The 15,888-nt window shown below is 35.7% G+C and overlaps 3 protein-coding genes across 4 annotated transcripts in view; 2 read left to right on the forward strand and 1 right to left on the reverse strand.

Annotated features, from left to right (window-relative positions):
* Positions 1-9,886, reverse strand: part of cwc27 (CWC27 spliceosome associated cyclophilin) — a 49,956-nt gene extending 40,070 nt beyond the window's left edge. The window contains exons 1-10 of the mRNA XM_052567729.1: positions 9,650-9,886; positions 7,057-7,153; positions 6,824-6,936; positions 6,565-6,708; positions 5,700-5,798; positions 5,514-5,614; positions 5,029-5,098; positions 4,872-4,951; positions 4,697-4,724; positions 4,478-4,620 (exon numbers count right to left, since the gene is read on the reverse strand). Coding sequence (XP_052423689.1) covers positions 4,478-4,620; positions 4,697-4,724; positions 4,872-4,951; positions 5,029-5,098; positions 5,514-5,614; positions 5,700-5,798; positions 6,565-6,708; positions 6,824-6,936; positions 7,057-7,153; positions 9,650-9,691 — 917 coding nt within the window. The 5' untranslated portion in view covers positions 9,692-9,886. The remainder of the gene's footprint in view (positions 1-4,477; positions 4,621-4,696; positions 4,725-4,871; positions 4,952-5,028; positions 5,099-5,513; positions 5,615-5,699; positions 5,799-6,564; positions 6,709-6,823; positions 6,937-7,056; positions 7,154-9,649) is intronic.
* Positions 9,887-10,115: 229 nt separating this feature from the next.
* On the forward strand, positions 10,116-12,329 carry srek1ip1 (SREK1-interacting protein 1). Of its 2 annotated transcripts, none has more exons than XM_052566678.1 (5): positions 10,116-10,419; positions 10,849-10,896; positions 11,265-11,417; positions 11,574-11,649; positions 12,044-12,329. In XM_052566678.1, exons 1-5 carry the CDS (start codon positions 10,407-10,409, stop codon positions 12,225-12,227), a joined length of 474 nt encoding a protein of 157 aa, XP_052422638.1. In that variant the 5' UTR covers positions 10,116-10,406; the 3' UTR covers positions 12,228-12,329. The 2 variants fall into 2 exon arrangements, with proteins under 2 accessions (XP_052422638.1, XP_052422636.1); XM_052566676.1 differs by lacking the exon at positions 10,116-10,419 and adding an exon at positions 10,537-10,690.
* A 1,698-nt stretch (positions 12,330-14,027) lies between these two features.
* LOC127966755 (placenta-specific gene 8 protein-like) lies at positions 14,028-15,384 on the forward strand. The gene is made up of 4 exons (XM_052567968.1): positions 14,028-14,143; positions 14,320-14,407; positions 14,502-14,626; positions 14,708-15,384. The coding sequence occupies exons 2-4, from the start codon at positions 14,323-14,325 to the stop codon at positions 14,816-14,818; spliced, it is 321 nt and encodes a 106-aa protein (XP_052423928.1). The 5' UTR covers positions 14,028-14,143; positions 14,320-14,322; the 3' UTR covers positions 14,819-15,384.
* The last annotated feature ends 504 nt before the right edge of the window (positions 15,385-15,888 follow it).

Consider the following 15,888-nt stretch of genomic DNA (forward strand, 5'->3'; position numbering starts at 1 on the left):
TTTAACAGAATATACTGCAATGAGCTCGTAATCATGACTTTATAAGTTGAAAAGCGAACACACTACTCAAACGAACCACACTTTGGGGGTCAAACGCGCTCCAGCACAGTTAAGTTTGTCTAGTGTGAGCACACCCTAATTATTCTCCCGCATCCCACACCCCGAGCCTCTACCCGCACATCAAGTGTTGTCCCACGCCCCAGGCTACAATAAATATTTTAACTGCTACTATGTAAAAGGAACACTGCTTATTTGTTTTAAGTGTTTGCAAACCAAATCTTAAAACACTTGTGTTCATAAAGCAGTAATATAATACTTTTCAATGAAAAAGAGTGCACAAATCACTGCTTTTGAAAATGCATTATTAGTTTTGTGCATAAAAATGCGATTAAATCACAGACAATAACGCAATTAATCGCAATTTAAAAAAATTGTTGTATTTTTTATTAAGTATTATAATATACATTATTAAAGTTACATTTACTAAAATATATGCAATTGACATTTGATTATTAATAATACTAATAATGCTGTTTTGATTGAAATATAAGCAAGTATTATTTTATTGCATGTCGTCTAGGAAAGTGTCAGGTACTTGTTTGCCTATTCTTTTGCCCAGGGTTTCACAGTTTTCTCGCTTGAATTATGGCTATGGTAAATCACTCAGGTTTAAATGAAAATATTAAGAGCGTATGGCTATATCCAAGAGCCATGTGGAAGCACTTTGTGTTTTAGTTATGCCCTGTCGTGTTGAGTGTAAGTGGCGGCTACCATCTGCTCTGTGTGGTGATGCATGCTGTTTTATTCATTTATGCCACCTCCAAGACAATCATAAAGACAATGCTAAGCATTTTCTATCTTTTTGTGGACAAAACTGAAAAATTCATCAGTATTTAAGATCGCATATACATTTCCAGATAAAGAAAAACGTTTGATTGAAGAATACCGGAAGCGTTCTTTTAAACCCCGCTGAACTTGGTAACCGAACGGTACAGAAAGCCAACCAGGAAATGAAATACTATCTTAAGCAGTAGACATGGATCCAGAAGAGCTAGATTTCAGCTCGAGCCTCGCAGACTTATTCCAAGCAACATCAGATCCGTCCCACAGCCTGTGCTTCCTTCCAGGTGACTGGCAACCAAAGCTTCTCCCTTCCCCTGTAAGCTCCTGTAAGCCCGAGTGGGAAAGAGCTCTGGGCTGCAACAATGCTCTCTTTGTCTTGCACCAACACTCTACCTACCAGCCAACTCTTTGATTGTGAGCCAAGACAAACCACTGTGTTGGGTTACACTTCTTATAGCCAAACACCATGCTTGCGTTTAATATACTACAGTCGTTCTGCATTTCGCTTCCTGTCAATCAAAGCGCCGAGACGCGGTGGGTTTGGCCATTACTTCATTATGTAGGAAAAGAAAAAAGCATGTTTATTATGATCGGAAAATTATCCAGACACATAACGGCTGAGATAAGGCAGGTGTGCTTCCAGAGAAGGGTTCTCCTCCTTTAGCGCCTCAGTCAGTGGTGAGGTTATGAATCCTTTAATCCTGCCGTTTTTCAAAGGTCACACGCTGACTTCAAGGATCACATGAAAGAGATGCGACTGTGACAATGAGTCTGGCGTGAGAGAGGATCTGAGAAATGGGTTTTAAAGATGAGACGGTACAAGGTTTGAGTCTATACGGGGAATTTGCACTCTAAAATTTCCCACAAAAATAAGATACCTCAGTGGAATCGATACCTGAAGATTTGGGCACAGTCAGGGATTTAAACTATCCCTTTATCTAAAGAAGTCAATTTTGGCAAATAACCTCTCACATAAATTTGATATTGAAATTAATTTTGTACACCCATAGTTTACCAGGAACAAATAAAGCTTAACTAAGTGCATTTGATACAGTTATTCACAACATATCAGTACCATACTGGTTAGAGGCTAATATCACAGATTTATTTATTTATTTTGCACATTACTGTTCAAAAGTTTACAAAATTACAGTAAAATCAATTACTGTGAACAAGTTTTGTGAAATATTATGGCAATTTAAAATAACTTTTTTTGGAATATATTTTAAAATGTACTTTATTTCTGTGATCAACTCATCATTAGTGTCACATGATCTTCAGAAATCCTTCTAATATACTGATTTGCTCAAGAAATACTTCAGATTATTATCAATGTTGAAAACAGTTGTGCTGCTTGATATTTTCACACTCCAAAGAACAAGATTTATTTAAAATAGAAATCTTTTGTAACATTATTAATCCCTAATATTTACATTTTGCTCAATTTAATGCATCCTTACATAATACAATTATTAATTTTATTTAAAATATAAATAAAAATAAATCTTACCGAACTATTTTTGATCGTTCATCATCAGAAAGTGTTCACTAATGTAAACTAAAGACACTAACAATTAAACAACGCTGTTAAACAATCTTTTGCAAAATCACTTTTAACATTTATTTTATTTTGACAAAATAGTGTCGAATTTTAATGTAAATGATTCATCGGTTTTCAGCTGTAACATGAAAATGAATCATTTCTTTAACAAGAACAGCATTGGGGACCTTGAAGTGTACTTTTTTTTTGATAAGCAATGGCCCAGCAACCCCCCACACCATGATTGTGACCAGTTTGGAGAAAGCAAACATTAAACATTTACCTCGGTCAGTTATACTTTTCTCATCAAAAATCCTTTGCTTTATTAAATCTGTAAAGAATTGACTCTTGACTATATTTAAGAGCTTATACCTTTAGGTCATTATTTGTGGTACCATAAAACTACGATATTCTTTTTCAAGGATTCCTCAAACTCACTGGTTTCCAAATTTTCCAACCAGCCCTGAGCAGCGTCTCAGTTTTGTAAATGAAAGTGATGATATAAAGCATCTTTGGGCGCAGAGCGAAGTCAAAGGCAGCTCTCGAAGAAACGCCACAGTGCCAGCTTCCAGATAAAAATGATTCCAGAAGCATGTTTACAATTCATTTCTCCGATGTAAGACATCCTCTTGGTTTTTTAATCTGTGATGTATCATGAAACTAAAAGTTATAGTTACAAGTACTAGCAATTGGCATTCATAAAGCTAAAACCTGCTACAAAAAGTTTCATATTTATTTCTTATTTTATTTTAGTGTTCCTGTAGCTCAATTGGTAGAGCACTGCGCTTATCAAGCGCAAGGTTGTGGGTTCGATTCCCCGGGAACACATGATATGTAAAAATTGATAGTCTGAATGCACTGTAAGTCGCTTTGGATAAAAGCGTCTGCTAAATGCATAAATTTAATTTTTACATTTAATTTAAATTTAAATGTAATTTAACTTCAGCAAACACTAAAGCAAGTTCTAGCTATATTCTAGAATGACTATGATAGTTTTCATATTTGTACTGAATTAGCATTTTCTGATCATCAGCGTCTTTGTGATTTGTGTGTTGAGGCATATGTGCATCTCACTGGAACTGATTTAATATATTTGTCGACAAGGGCGATAGGTTTTGTTTTAGTTTTAAGAGGAAAATTGTGCATAAAAAGGGCTCTTTGCGTTGCTAAATGCTAAACAATTTTCAATGGCCTTAACAATATTTCTACAATTCAATAGACTGTTTGGTACTCTTAGAAGAACAAAAGTGCTGAAGCTGTCAGATGTTAGTGGAGTTAACTAAACAAGCTGATTGTAATAAGTTGCATTGTTTTCTGAAATTCAAGGTCAAAACATTTTTACAGCACTGACCATGTCTTTTTTTTTTATTCAGTGTTTCTCATATAAACTTGGAGCTGAGATGTGTCAACATAATCCTTAAGAAATGGGTCTCAAGGTCTTTAACATTAAACCATTGCAAATGGACAAAATCCATAATAACGCTTCCTCCTGTGAAAAAGTCCATTCCCTGCTGTCCTCCTCACATCATAAATCCACTTACATATTGGTTTAGATCTGTTTCGGACTGTTTTCACTTGTAAATGGTGCATATTTCTCTCCTGAATCAGATTACTTTTTCACTGGAGGAAGCAAAATGATGGATTATGGATTCCAACGGACTAGAAAAAGATCCTTTCAGAGCAGGGAATAAAACAAATGTGTGTTTGTGTTGTATCTTTACTGGCCATACAGAAACTATATCATCAATAAAGTTCGATCCATTAAACAAGCAGAAATATAAAAATGTGTCATCTTACATAAAGCGGTCATATTAACCTGGAATAGGAAAGAAATGTTTAATAAACAGGGGTGTGAGGCTGCAGTCCAGATCAGGGGAACATAAAGAGCACAAAACAATATCAGACTAAAGCCAAAAGAGCTCACCCCCCGTCCCTGAAGAGAAAGAGTGTCTGAACTTTACAGAGCAACAGTGCCTTCTGCTGGACACTGCTCCATCACATTACACACAGAAACACTTCGATTAGCTGGTCGAGGTGTGTTAGAGCTAAACCATTCAGAAGCAAGATCGGGGTTGTCCAAGATGAACGGCATACCTGCGTGAAGTCTTCTTCAGCGTGTCTGGATTGGACGCCTTCTCCTCCGTCTTGTCTTTCTTTAGTTTCTGTGAGATGTTCTCTCGGATCCTCTCTCTCTCTGCTTCACGCTCGCTGTCGTCCTCTGAATCATCACCTGCATCCTGGAGCGGATAACAGACACAGACTGAAATACATCCTCAGAAACACTGAACCGAACACAGACCAAAGAGAACGTACCTCAGAATCATCTCCGCCACTTTTGTTACTTAACATACAAAAAAAAAAAACACACACAAATTAAACAGTTTTACATTAATTATGCCTTACATCTGCATTATGAAACAAAGCTACAACGATGGACTACAACGCAGTATTATTTCTGTGAAGTCTACGTTTTTTTTGGTTTCCTGACCTGTCGACGACAGGAACAGAGCTCAACTTGGGATCATCCTTCAGCAGGTCATGACTGCTTTTGCTTTTTCCTTTCAAGGTCTGCAAGGATAAATGAAATAATGTTGAGAGCACCTGCATATGTAATCACTGAATCATCTCATTGGACAGAAAGCTACCTGGCTGACTTGATTGACCATCTCCTCATCTTCCTCAGCCTCCTCGCCAAACGACAACAGGTTGAAATTCCTACAGAAAAAATATCCTGGTCAACATTACATTACGGAAACCTTACAGCAACAAAATACAAAATGAAACCATTTTTATAAATGTAATAATACAGAATAAAAAACTGAACAAATAGTGATTTGCTGTAAATCTATGCATGATTATTATTTGTCATATCAACTCTTCACTTTCTGTTTAAAAGAAGCTTGAAAACAAGCAGTAATTGTCATAATTATAGCAGAAATACAAAAAACATATCCTAGCTTAAGTGACCTTCAAACATCAAATTCGACAACAGGAAGAGTTTGAGTCAAAAAGCTTAAGAACCACTGGAATCCGTCACTTCACAGACGTTAAACGCGTTGTGAATGCTTGTATCACGTTGTCTTTAATGCTGGTATCTATAAATGAAAGAAATAGTGTACTTGTGACATACTTTGTTGCTTTGGACTGTGATTTCTTCCCTTCTCCTTTGTTTTTCTCTTTTTTAACTTTAATTTCACGTGGAATGATGTCATCGAAGGGAGAATGTAAGACCTGCACAAAACCAACGACTTCATTTGAAAACAAAGGTCAATAAAATGACAACGGTAAAGCCAGCTGACGATGGGACTGAATGAACCTCTGAGGATCGAATCTTGTGTGGGTTGAGCGGCCGCTCGTCTTTGTCACACTCCACCTCTGCTAACCTGAGCAAGTTATACACCGTGTCTCCTGTGACCTGCAGCCCAAACACAACACACACGGTGAAATCAATCAAACACAAATAAGAAATAAAACTGATTATCAATAAATTCATCATCCTTTCCTTTCGAAGTGCTTGCTACGGATGCAAAAAAAGCAGAAACCCGAACCTGATCCGATTTATGACAGACGGCCATTTGTAAACGTGATTGACAACTTGAGGTCGTATTTTTTAACGTGTGAAAATTTCATACTCTAGTGTGCAAAAAAAAAATTACATTTATTTTACTGTACACTAAAAATTCAGGTCCTGTAAAAAATTTAATATTGCTGAAAAAAGTCTCCTATTCTCACCAAAAGCTGAATTTATCTCATCACACATACAATAACCCTGTTAATTAACATTTACAATCTAAAATATTTGTTTTCTATTTAGATTATATTTAAAAAATGTCATTTATTTCTGTCCTCAAAGCTGATTTTTTTATCATCATTACTTCAGTCTTCAGTGTCACATGATCTTCAGAAATCATTATATTATGCTGATTTGCTGCGACATTTCTGATTATTATCAATCTTGAAAACAGTTGTGCTGCTTCATATTTCTCTGGAAACTGCGATACCTTTTTCAGGGTCCTCTAATGAACAGGAAATCGAAAATAACATATTTTGCTAAATTATAAATCGTTTTAATGCCAATCCTAATCAACTGAATACATCATTTCTTGTTTATTTAGAAAATCCTGGCCTACTCTCATTTTTGGGAAACTGTCCTTTTAAATGGGTCATTAAATATTCTTCACCTTTCCAAAAATGGTGTGTTTGTTGTTGAGCTCATCGGCCCGTCCGAGAGTAAAGAAGAACTGGCTCCCGTTATCATGAGGCCCGGCGTTTGCCATCGCAACCAAACCTCTCCGATTGAAGCGCAGTCTGGTGTGAAATTCATCCTGCATTGAAAAAAGCCCAACAGTTAAATACAATAATCATGTTTTCCTGCACATTCTCATTCATACGCCAATTGCACATCCACTAAATCTCGTAAATAACAAAAGCAAACCCAACCTTGAAAGGGCGCCCATAGATGGACTCCCCCCCGGTCCCAGTGCCTGTCGGATCTCCTCCCTGAACAATGAACTCTGGCACCACACGATGAAAGATTGTGCCATCATAGTAACCTGAAAAACAGAGGGGAATGTTTATGAGGAGTAATCAAGGTGTTTCATTTAAAAACATGATATTGTGACAAGTGCCTTGTCTTGTTTGCATTTTATCTCTCGTAGTATGACGCCACCTACCCTCCATACAGAGCTGAGTGAAGTTCCTGCATGCCTTGGGAGCTTCCTTCGACCACAGCTCTATATCAATATCACCTGCAGAGGTCTTCAGCAAGACCTGTGACAACAAATCAGTGTGTCCTTACACAGATACAATGGGTTTGGTGCTTTTCAGTGACATTGGACACAGGAAATGAGAAAAAGGTATACAGAGCAAATATAGCCTAATGCATTATATTTGATAAGCACACTTGTAAAAGACCTCTAAAGTATTAACGTAATCAACACTTTGCTTAAGAAAATACTGGTTCACAATCTACTAAATGCTTTATGCCATCCGATTGATAATTTGTAAGAAGGCATTTTAATATAATTATAAAAATGTCCACCTTAAGGTCATAGCTCATGTGTCTTAGCTGTGAAATCTAAACCCAAGAATAACTTTATGGCTGATGTTTCAAGATAAACCCTTAATGGACTTAAACAACTCCATACGAGTGATAATTACTGATTTATATCATTGAATCCAAGTTGTCAGTTTTACTCTTATAAAGATCTCACTGAAAAACATTAAAAGCTATCAGAATTTCATCTTTTAAACAAATATCAAAACTGCTCAGTTTTTTTTTTCTTTTCTGAAATATTAACTCATATATATTCTCATACATATCATACTATATGAGCTATCAACGCTTTATATATATATATATATATATATATATATATATATATATATATATATATATATATATTAAATTGAATTAAATTAAAATTAAATTTAAATTCGGAACTGAATCAGCACGCAGATTTTGGTGCCTCTTAAAATGCTCTTAGACAGTCTGTTGTAAGACTGCTTGTGCATTCAACAATATCACTACTAGATTATTATTAAAATGTAAACTGATATTTCCTACTGACATACTACAGCAAAAAATATAAATAACTGGCTTAAACTCCTTTTTTGGCAGTGAAATACTAATGCGTAGACTTTTGCATAGTACTGTTCTTTACAAACGAAGTTGTTGCTACTTTATAAAGAATGAGCATACAGTAATTCACAGGACTGATTTTAACTAAATATCAGAGTGATTGACAGAGATACGGTAGAAACATTATGTGTGGTTTTGTATTAAATAATGACCCAGATCATGAAATACATTTATTAGCCTTAGAGTAAGGGAAGCTTGGGGAATGAGAGGATCCAAGGAGTGTGTGAATGCTTTGGATTTATTTTGAATCTTTTTCTTTAATGTTATCCTTTTTAGGATTTCTATCAATTCAGGCACCGTTTAGGCAACGGTACCGTTAAAAAAAATCGATACCCACCCCTAATTGCCGATACTGATACCGTTATTTGACTTTATATGCCTGTTGTCTCCTGGGCATTTACATTTTTTCCTTAGACTTGGTCTGAATCATTTTTGGCCCCAAATCTGTATGTTTTACTAGTAGTCCACTGATTGAAAAATGTTGGGGTATAATATGTTTACTTTATTTTGCTATCCTCATTTACATAAATGAACTATAGTATCCTGCAACCACTAGTAAAATATATATATAAAAAATGTATATCTGATCTCTGAATAATTTTAGATTTAACTACCGTATATATCCTTTGGTTACTTTCACACTTAATTATGCCCATTAAAATATATTTTTCAAGTTTTTGTTACTTTCTTTGTTCATGTTTTTCAAGTGTAGATTCACTTTTGCCAGAAAGTCATGTATGCCTAAGGTTGAAAATAAATGATGTTTATAGGGAATGCCCTTATAAATTGTCTTTTTTTTACAATTTAGTTTTAATCCAAATGTGTGTGTTAAGTGAGTGAACATCAAAGATCCCACAACAGAAGTGCACGAGCACACTCTTTCTCTCTCTGTGTCTTTCTACCGTTAAGTAACTTGTGCATTGTTTTACTTACTTGTTTTTGACATATCCGGTGACCAAACTACAAACTTTCCAGTGATAAAATGTATATTTACTCCACAAGCTCGTGCACTGAATGTTTAACATTATATTCATTGCACATATATCCTACGTAGACATCCTTAATCTCTGATAACTCAACTCTGCTGTCTGTTGTTCTGTTGTCTGTGTTTCTCTGTCTGAATATGGCACTTATCACATGCTGTGTGGTATCGGTGTTTGGTATAAGGGCATTTTAATGAGTGCGAGTACAGGAGCTCAGTATTGGGTCCGATACCGTTACCAGTATGGGTGGGTGGGTGGGTGTGTGTGTGTGTGTGTGTGTGTGTGTTACACACACACACACACACACACACACACACACGAATACGATAATCAGTGTGTGTGTGTGTTACACACACACACACACACACACACACACACACGAATACGATAATCAGCAAAGCACACATATGCAAACTGTTACATTTTTAACAAATGTATAATTTCATAAGTCAAACTTTACAGGGCTAACACAAAAATGAAGTAAATGTAATAAAATGACTAACGTTACGTTGTTTTAATAAAAACGTACAGTGTTGCATGATAACTATATATAATAAAAATTAGACGAAGAATGGATCAAAATATGTCATCTGATGGATGTTACGTTTCTTTATTTTCCATGAATATGAGTTTGAAACTCACCTTTCCATTCGTGGGTGGCTCTTGAATATATATGTTGCTCATCTTTAATGCGTATTATCTGGGTATATTTCCCTCAAAGCTGATAACAAACGTACAAACTATACGCAGATATTACAAGAACATAATAAGCACGCCCGACAAATATGAAGTGTTTTCTTCAGTGATGTTTTCAAGCGAGATGTCACGCCGCCAGAGAGGATCAGTTCCTCACTCCTCCTCGGGCTTAGCGCCCTCTATCGGGACGGAGAATGGATAAATATTAATATACATCCTTTCAAAAACTATTATCGGAAGATTTAGAATTCAAATTAAGCATAATGAACGTTTTCCTATATTTAAATATGTAATTCTAAATATATAAAATCAGAATATACAAGTGTAATTCAGGCTTCTGAAGTACTTGTTGATTGTGTTGTCAGGTGGAACATGTTACTTTTCTCCGCGCTGGTGAATACGGACCAATCACAGCCTCTTTTGATTACAGGGTTTCTTTAATGGGTTTATAAAACTTCTGGGACATGTTTTTTATTTGGCTTCCTTAAAGTCTGTTCTCTTTACACCATTACGCTCTTTATTTGTTATCTCGCTGCTGAACGAGTCTGTAAGTGGAACCACAGAGTAACTTCCTCGACGTTTCCAGTCGGAGTCTTTTACCAAGCGGATCGGTTTCACGGTTTGAAAAGCGGTGGAGCAAAAACAAACGAGTTGTTTTGTTTTGATCTCTTATAATTTAAATTAATAAACTGTCGATGGTGTAATGGCTGTCCCAGGTATGTGTTCGCAGAGATGAATGGGTCTTTCATTAGTTTTGGTGAATGTTGTTGATGTGCTTCTTCTGGAATGTTCTGGAAACTCTCCTTCTCTTCATTAGCATCGTTACTTTGTCAACAACAGAGCTGTCGCTTACATCAGACATAGATCCTTGTGTTTCAGATTTCAGATTTTAATCTCAGTTGTAGGTAACTTAACTGTTAACTGATTTATAAGATATATTTTCAACAATGTTTAATATAATGCAAGCTGCTCGTTGTTTTATAAATGGTGAGATACCTTCTGAAATCGTTGTAGATTTGGATTAGACATCGAACGGAAACGCGTTTTCTGTCAGATAACGTTAGTGGCTGGTTTTGTGATGTGTCCTCATGAATTCAAATCCTGAAACGATAATGAATGTGTTTTTTTGTTTTGTTTTCTAACAGGTCCAAACAAAGACAACATCAGAGCAGGCTGCAAAAGATGTGGATATCGTGAGTGTGATCATCATAATTTCTGTCTGTTCGATCTCATTTGTTTCTGTCTGATTTCATGTCTGTTTTTGTGTTGTGTTTTGTTTTGTTTATCCGTCTGTCAGTATATGTTTATTTTTGTCTGACTCTCCGTCTTGTCTTTTCCTTTTGTCCATCATCTGTTTACGTGTCTATCTATCCATCTATATGTCTGTTTGTCTGTCTATTTTCTATCTATATATCTCAATATATTTGACTCTGTCTATCGGTTTTATCTATCTATTTAATTGTCTGTTTATCTATCTGTCTGTCTGATGTATCTGTCATTGCTTTTCATCCATGTGATGTTGATTCTTTCTCTCCTTTTGATCATTCATTGTTTTCTTCAGCTGGTCATCTGACATTTGAATGTCGTAATTTTGTCCGTGTGGATCCGAGGAAGGACATAGTTCTGGACGTGAGCAGCACTAGCAGTGAGGAGAGTGAGGAAGAGGAGCAGGAGGCTGTTAGCAAAGAGAAGGTCTTCGGCAGCCATTCAAAAGGTTTTTCCATCATTACAGACTTATAAAGTGCTTGTTTCTACCAGTTCTGTCTGAGGTCTTCCTGCTTTTTGTGTATACATAGATTTGACATCTTTTAACTGAGTGATAATATTGTTGATAATGATTATATTATGATAATTTGTCGCTAAAACACAGGTTCTCATGAAGATTCTAGGAAAGAAAAACACAAAAAGAAAATCAAAGACAAATCTCATCGAAAGGCCAAAAAGAGGTACATGTGTGATCCATCATAGCACTTTTTCACTTGCTTAACATAACCGAAGTATATAAAATACATTTTGTAAAAGTTTATAAAAATGTGCTTTGAATGTTGCATTCAAAATGATATATCCACATATTTATTATGATTAACTACATGCAGTTTTTTTGTAACCGTTTTATTTTCTCAAACTGGTTATCATGGGTTTCTTATCGGTGCACTTGTTAGTCCATGTAGAAAAATACAATAAAGATATTATAGAATGGATAAAAGAATGAAAAAAAAAGTATATATATATATATATAATTGTAAACAATTTTTTTAATAGGGATATGAGATTTTTGTATATTTTAGGTGTCGTTACTGTCATGTTTGATCTGATATTCATATGATTTGAAACTCTCAGGTCTTATTCATCGAGTGATGATGGGGAAGAAGTGAGCAAGAAGAAGAAAAAGCACAAGGGCCACAAAAAGAAAGGGAAAAGGGAGAAAAGAGAGAAAGAAAAGAAACATAAGAAAAAACATCAAAAGAAAGACACAGACTCTTCCTCCTCTGACAGCTCTTCTGGATCCTCAGACACGGACTGAAGCTTTGACAGAATCACAGCTGGAACATAACTATAAAATACCTTCTGCCAGACGCATTTGTACATAACACCTTTATACTTTAGAAATAAATTGTCTTTTATACTTGCCTCTGAGGAGTGTTTTATTTTTTTGTGATTGTGTACAAATAAAATGAAAACGACCCACAATCCTTCATGCGAATACTTTTACAAAGCTTATGTTTTTACAATGCTTCAATAGAACGAATGAAAAAAAAAATGACACATTTATTTTACATTAAAGTGCCATGGGTAATAAACTCTTAAGAAATAGATAAGCATGAAAAAATGTGAGTGGGGACCTGGCAGCTTTACTTATAATTTAGTGGTAATTATACAAAACATCAGAATGCAGAATGCCACAAAAGCCATTGAATAATAAAATGCAAGGTCATACTTTCCTCTGGTTATTTCACAGTATGTAGTTAAGTCTTTCTGCTCATATCTAAAAGTGATAAATATGTATATAACCCACACAGCAGATGAGTAGATATGTTAAGGTTGGTCTAAATTGCTCCCATTCAGATTTTCCTTTAAGTTCAAATGCTTTATTGTCCATCTGACTCCGAGGGTGGAGCGGATGTGGTTGCCCAAGATCTGAGTCTAGCCACTTAGACTTTGTCAGGGAGAGGAAAGAAATGACCTATGTGCACAGATGACAAAGCTCTTTTCCATACTCACTCATTCCCTTTCCTGATTTTCTAATCTATTCATAAAGAAAATGACTTGAACAAACCTCTTTAATAAAAGTAAATGTCCTGAAACAGTGCAGAAGAAAAAAGTCATATATATAAAATCACATAATTTCATGATAAACACACACATCTTTTTTTCTTTATTAAAGCTGTGGTAGGTAACTTTTGACGCTCTAGCGGTTAATAAACAGAACTGCTTGCGTCTTGCGAAAGAACATTGTAGCCGGAGCTACTTCTCTCTGTTTATGTCTATGAAGAATCACAAAGGTACTGGGTTACTCCGCCGCGGTACCCCCGAAGCAATCTAAAATAGTCCAAATATAAACACTTATTATAGGTGCACCCTAGTGATTCAGGACAAGCCAAAAACACGGTTTGGAAAATGGATTCATGGTGTACTCGGTTATTATATACATTTTTCTACATTTTTAACACAAACAAAGTTACGGACCGCAGCTCTGATTGGTTGTTTCTTACCGGGAGCGGCGAATTTCTGCAGATGGCAATAGGAGCACTGGGAGGAGCCAGAGGAGCTTGATTTTTGCACAGATTTTTACAAAAGTTCCCTACTGCACCTTTAATTGTTTAAGTTTAATTATTTAAATGATTGTATTGTCCTTCATGTTATCAGTACAGTCAGGTAAAAACAGGCACCTAATAGCAGTGTGTCCTGTATGGTTCTGTGTACTCAGAATTGTTAAAAGTCATAAAAATGGCTGCTAGTTTCTACACTCATAGCAACAGTGTTCACTTAGCTAGCAATAAATCGATTCTGAGGCTCAAACTGCTGAACAAACAAAAGCCATGTCAGCTGTCACGTATCTTTAATTAATAGCAGTATCCATAATGGGGAGTAGTATCTATAATAATCTTTGTTTCTTGTCAAATGGTTTGACAGATATGAGAGGTGTGGCAGCAAATAACATCAAGGTGTGAATGCTAATAACAAACTAGCAGTAAATTCTTGGAAAAAAGACATTTGTGGTTATTTATAATCATTGGCTACAGCTTGCCTTACTGGACTTTGAACCGATAAAAAAGGGCAATGCATATTTCGACAATAAAAAGTAAGTATTGACCTTTATATAGGCATTTCCAAGGGTGGGTCTGAGTATGTGACGTCTCAAACCCTATATAATCTTGGCATGTGGTGTCCACGTTTCAGTGCATAGTGGAATATCTTGACTCAACTGAGAAAAACAAGGTAAGGCTACAATTAAATAATCCATACTTGTTGGTAAGCTTCCTGTACAAGTACATACTATTTAAATGTCATGTTAACTATTGTTTAAAAAAAACATATTTGTCAAATTCTATGCTTTGGGGGAAAATGACAGCGTAAAAAGTTCTTGACCCCCTAAATGTCTTTACCTGTCATAGATCATGGAGGTCACTTCTCAGCCTACTGCATTCGAACCCCAAGACTTTCACTCGGGCTTGATGAGCTGCTGTGACGACGTGGGTGTATGTAAGTGATTACAAGAGCACTTAACATAACATATCGTAAGTAAATCTATCCTGCCGACTGGATTTACTTTTAAATCAATCATGTCATTTTTTAGGTTGTTGTGGCCTCTTCTGTCTTCCTTGTTTGGGCTGTTCCATTGCCTGTGATATGAATGAGTGCTGCTTATGCGGTTTAGGCATGCCCATCCGAAGTGTATACAGAACTAAATACAACATACCAGTCAGTATCTATCTATCTATCTATCCATAAATATATAGATAGGGCCTATTATTTACAGTTTTGTTTCATTTGCATCTCCAGGGATCCATGTGTACTGACTTCATGGTCGCGTACTGCTGCATGAGTTGTGCTGCCTGCCAAATGAAGAGAGACATCAAAATAAGGAAGAGCAATGGGACACTGAAACTATGAGAAGTGAAAAAGGAGCATCTATTCTATGGCGAGTCCTTACGTATTGCTCTAAGGGAGTTCAATGTTAAAGGGAGTTGAAGTTAATCATTTGAAATTTAATGAAACGTTCAAAGCATTGTGGTTTCCATTCAGTAAGTTTGGAGGGTTAATTTCACTCAAAATAGTCATGCTTCCACATGTTATCAAATAATGTAGCTCAGAAGGGATTGGGTGGTGTAACCAGCACATTGCTGATTGTGTGATTTTAGTATATTGTCAGTGTAGTCTGTTGGTTGTGTTGTGAAACATAGCATATCTGTGTAAACAGTTAAAGAAAAGTGTAATTACAGATGTAGGTAGAACTTCAATGCAATGCTACAGAAGCCAAATTCACAGTGTATTCTTTGTAAAGTTACGGCTGTATTCATTTTCTTAATATCTGCTACAAACACAATAAAACATGTTACAAGTACTGTGTAGTATTGCCATGATGCCATACGTCATCATGCCTGTACATGTACAGACAACTCTGGTTAACATTGTATTGTAACAAATATTCTTTTCACAAACTCTTCCGATCTTAGAAATAAAAAATAAAAACAAATTCTTAGATGAGATTTAGTGTTCATGTTTGCTTTTTTTTAAGTTGGACAGCATCGATAGTCCTGCATGGGGATTTTGGAGCCAAACATATAATAAATCACATTATTTAAGGTTGAAATATTTTCTTCTGTTTCAGGTTATGGCGCTGTTGTGTAAGTTGTTCATAGGTGGACATCGTTGAGACGTAAACACTGTGTGCGCTTTAAAAAAAACAAAACAAATGTTGACCGACAATCTTAATAGATCTGCAAAGAGGAGCATAAATGAGCAGTCATAACTTGTTCTAATATTCCAACGTGAAGAGAGCATTTGAGATGGGTCTTTAGATTGTTAATACTGTCTAGTTGTTGTTTCGAAATTAAAGGCTACATATTAGATAATGTAACTCTGCCATAGCAAGATAAAACTTGATCATTGACAATGTATGCATATTATGTACTTTAGTTCCTTTATTATTCATGGTATTAATTTAGTAGTTGTGTTGATTA

Source organism: Carassius gibelio, chromosome B10, assembly GCF_023724105.1.
Source record: "Carassius gibelio isolate Cgi1373 ecotype wild population from Czech Republic chromosome B10, carGib1.2-hapl.c, whole genome shotgun sequence".
Taxonomy (NCBI): Eukaryota; Metazoa; Chordata; class Actinopteri; order Cypriniformes; family Cyprinidae; genus Carassius; species Carassius gibelio.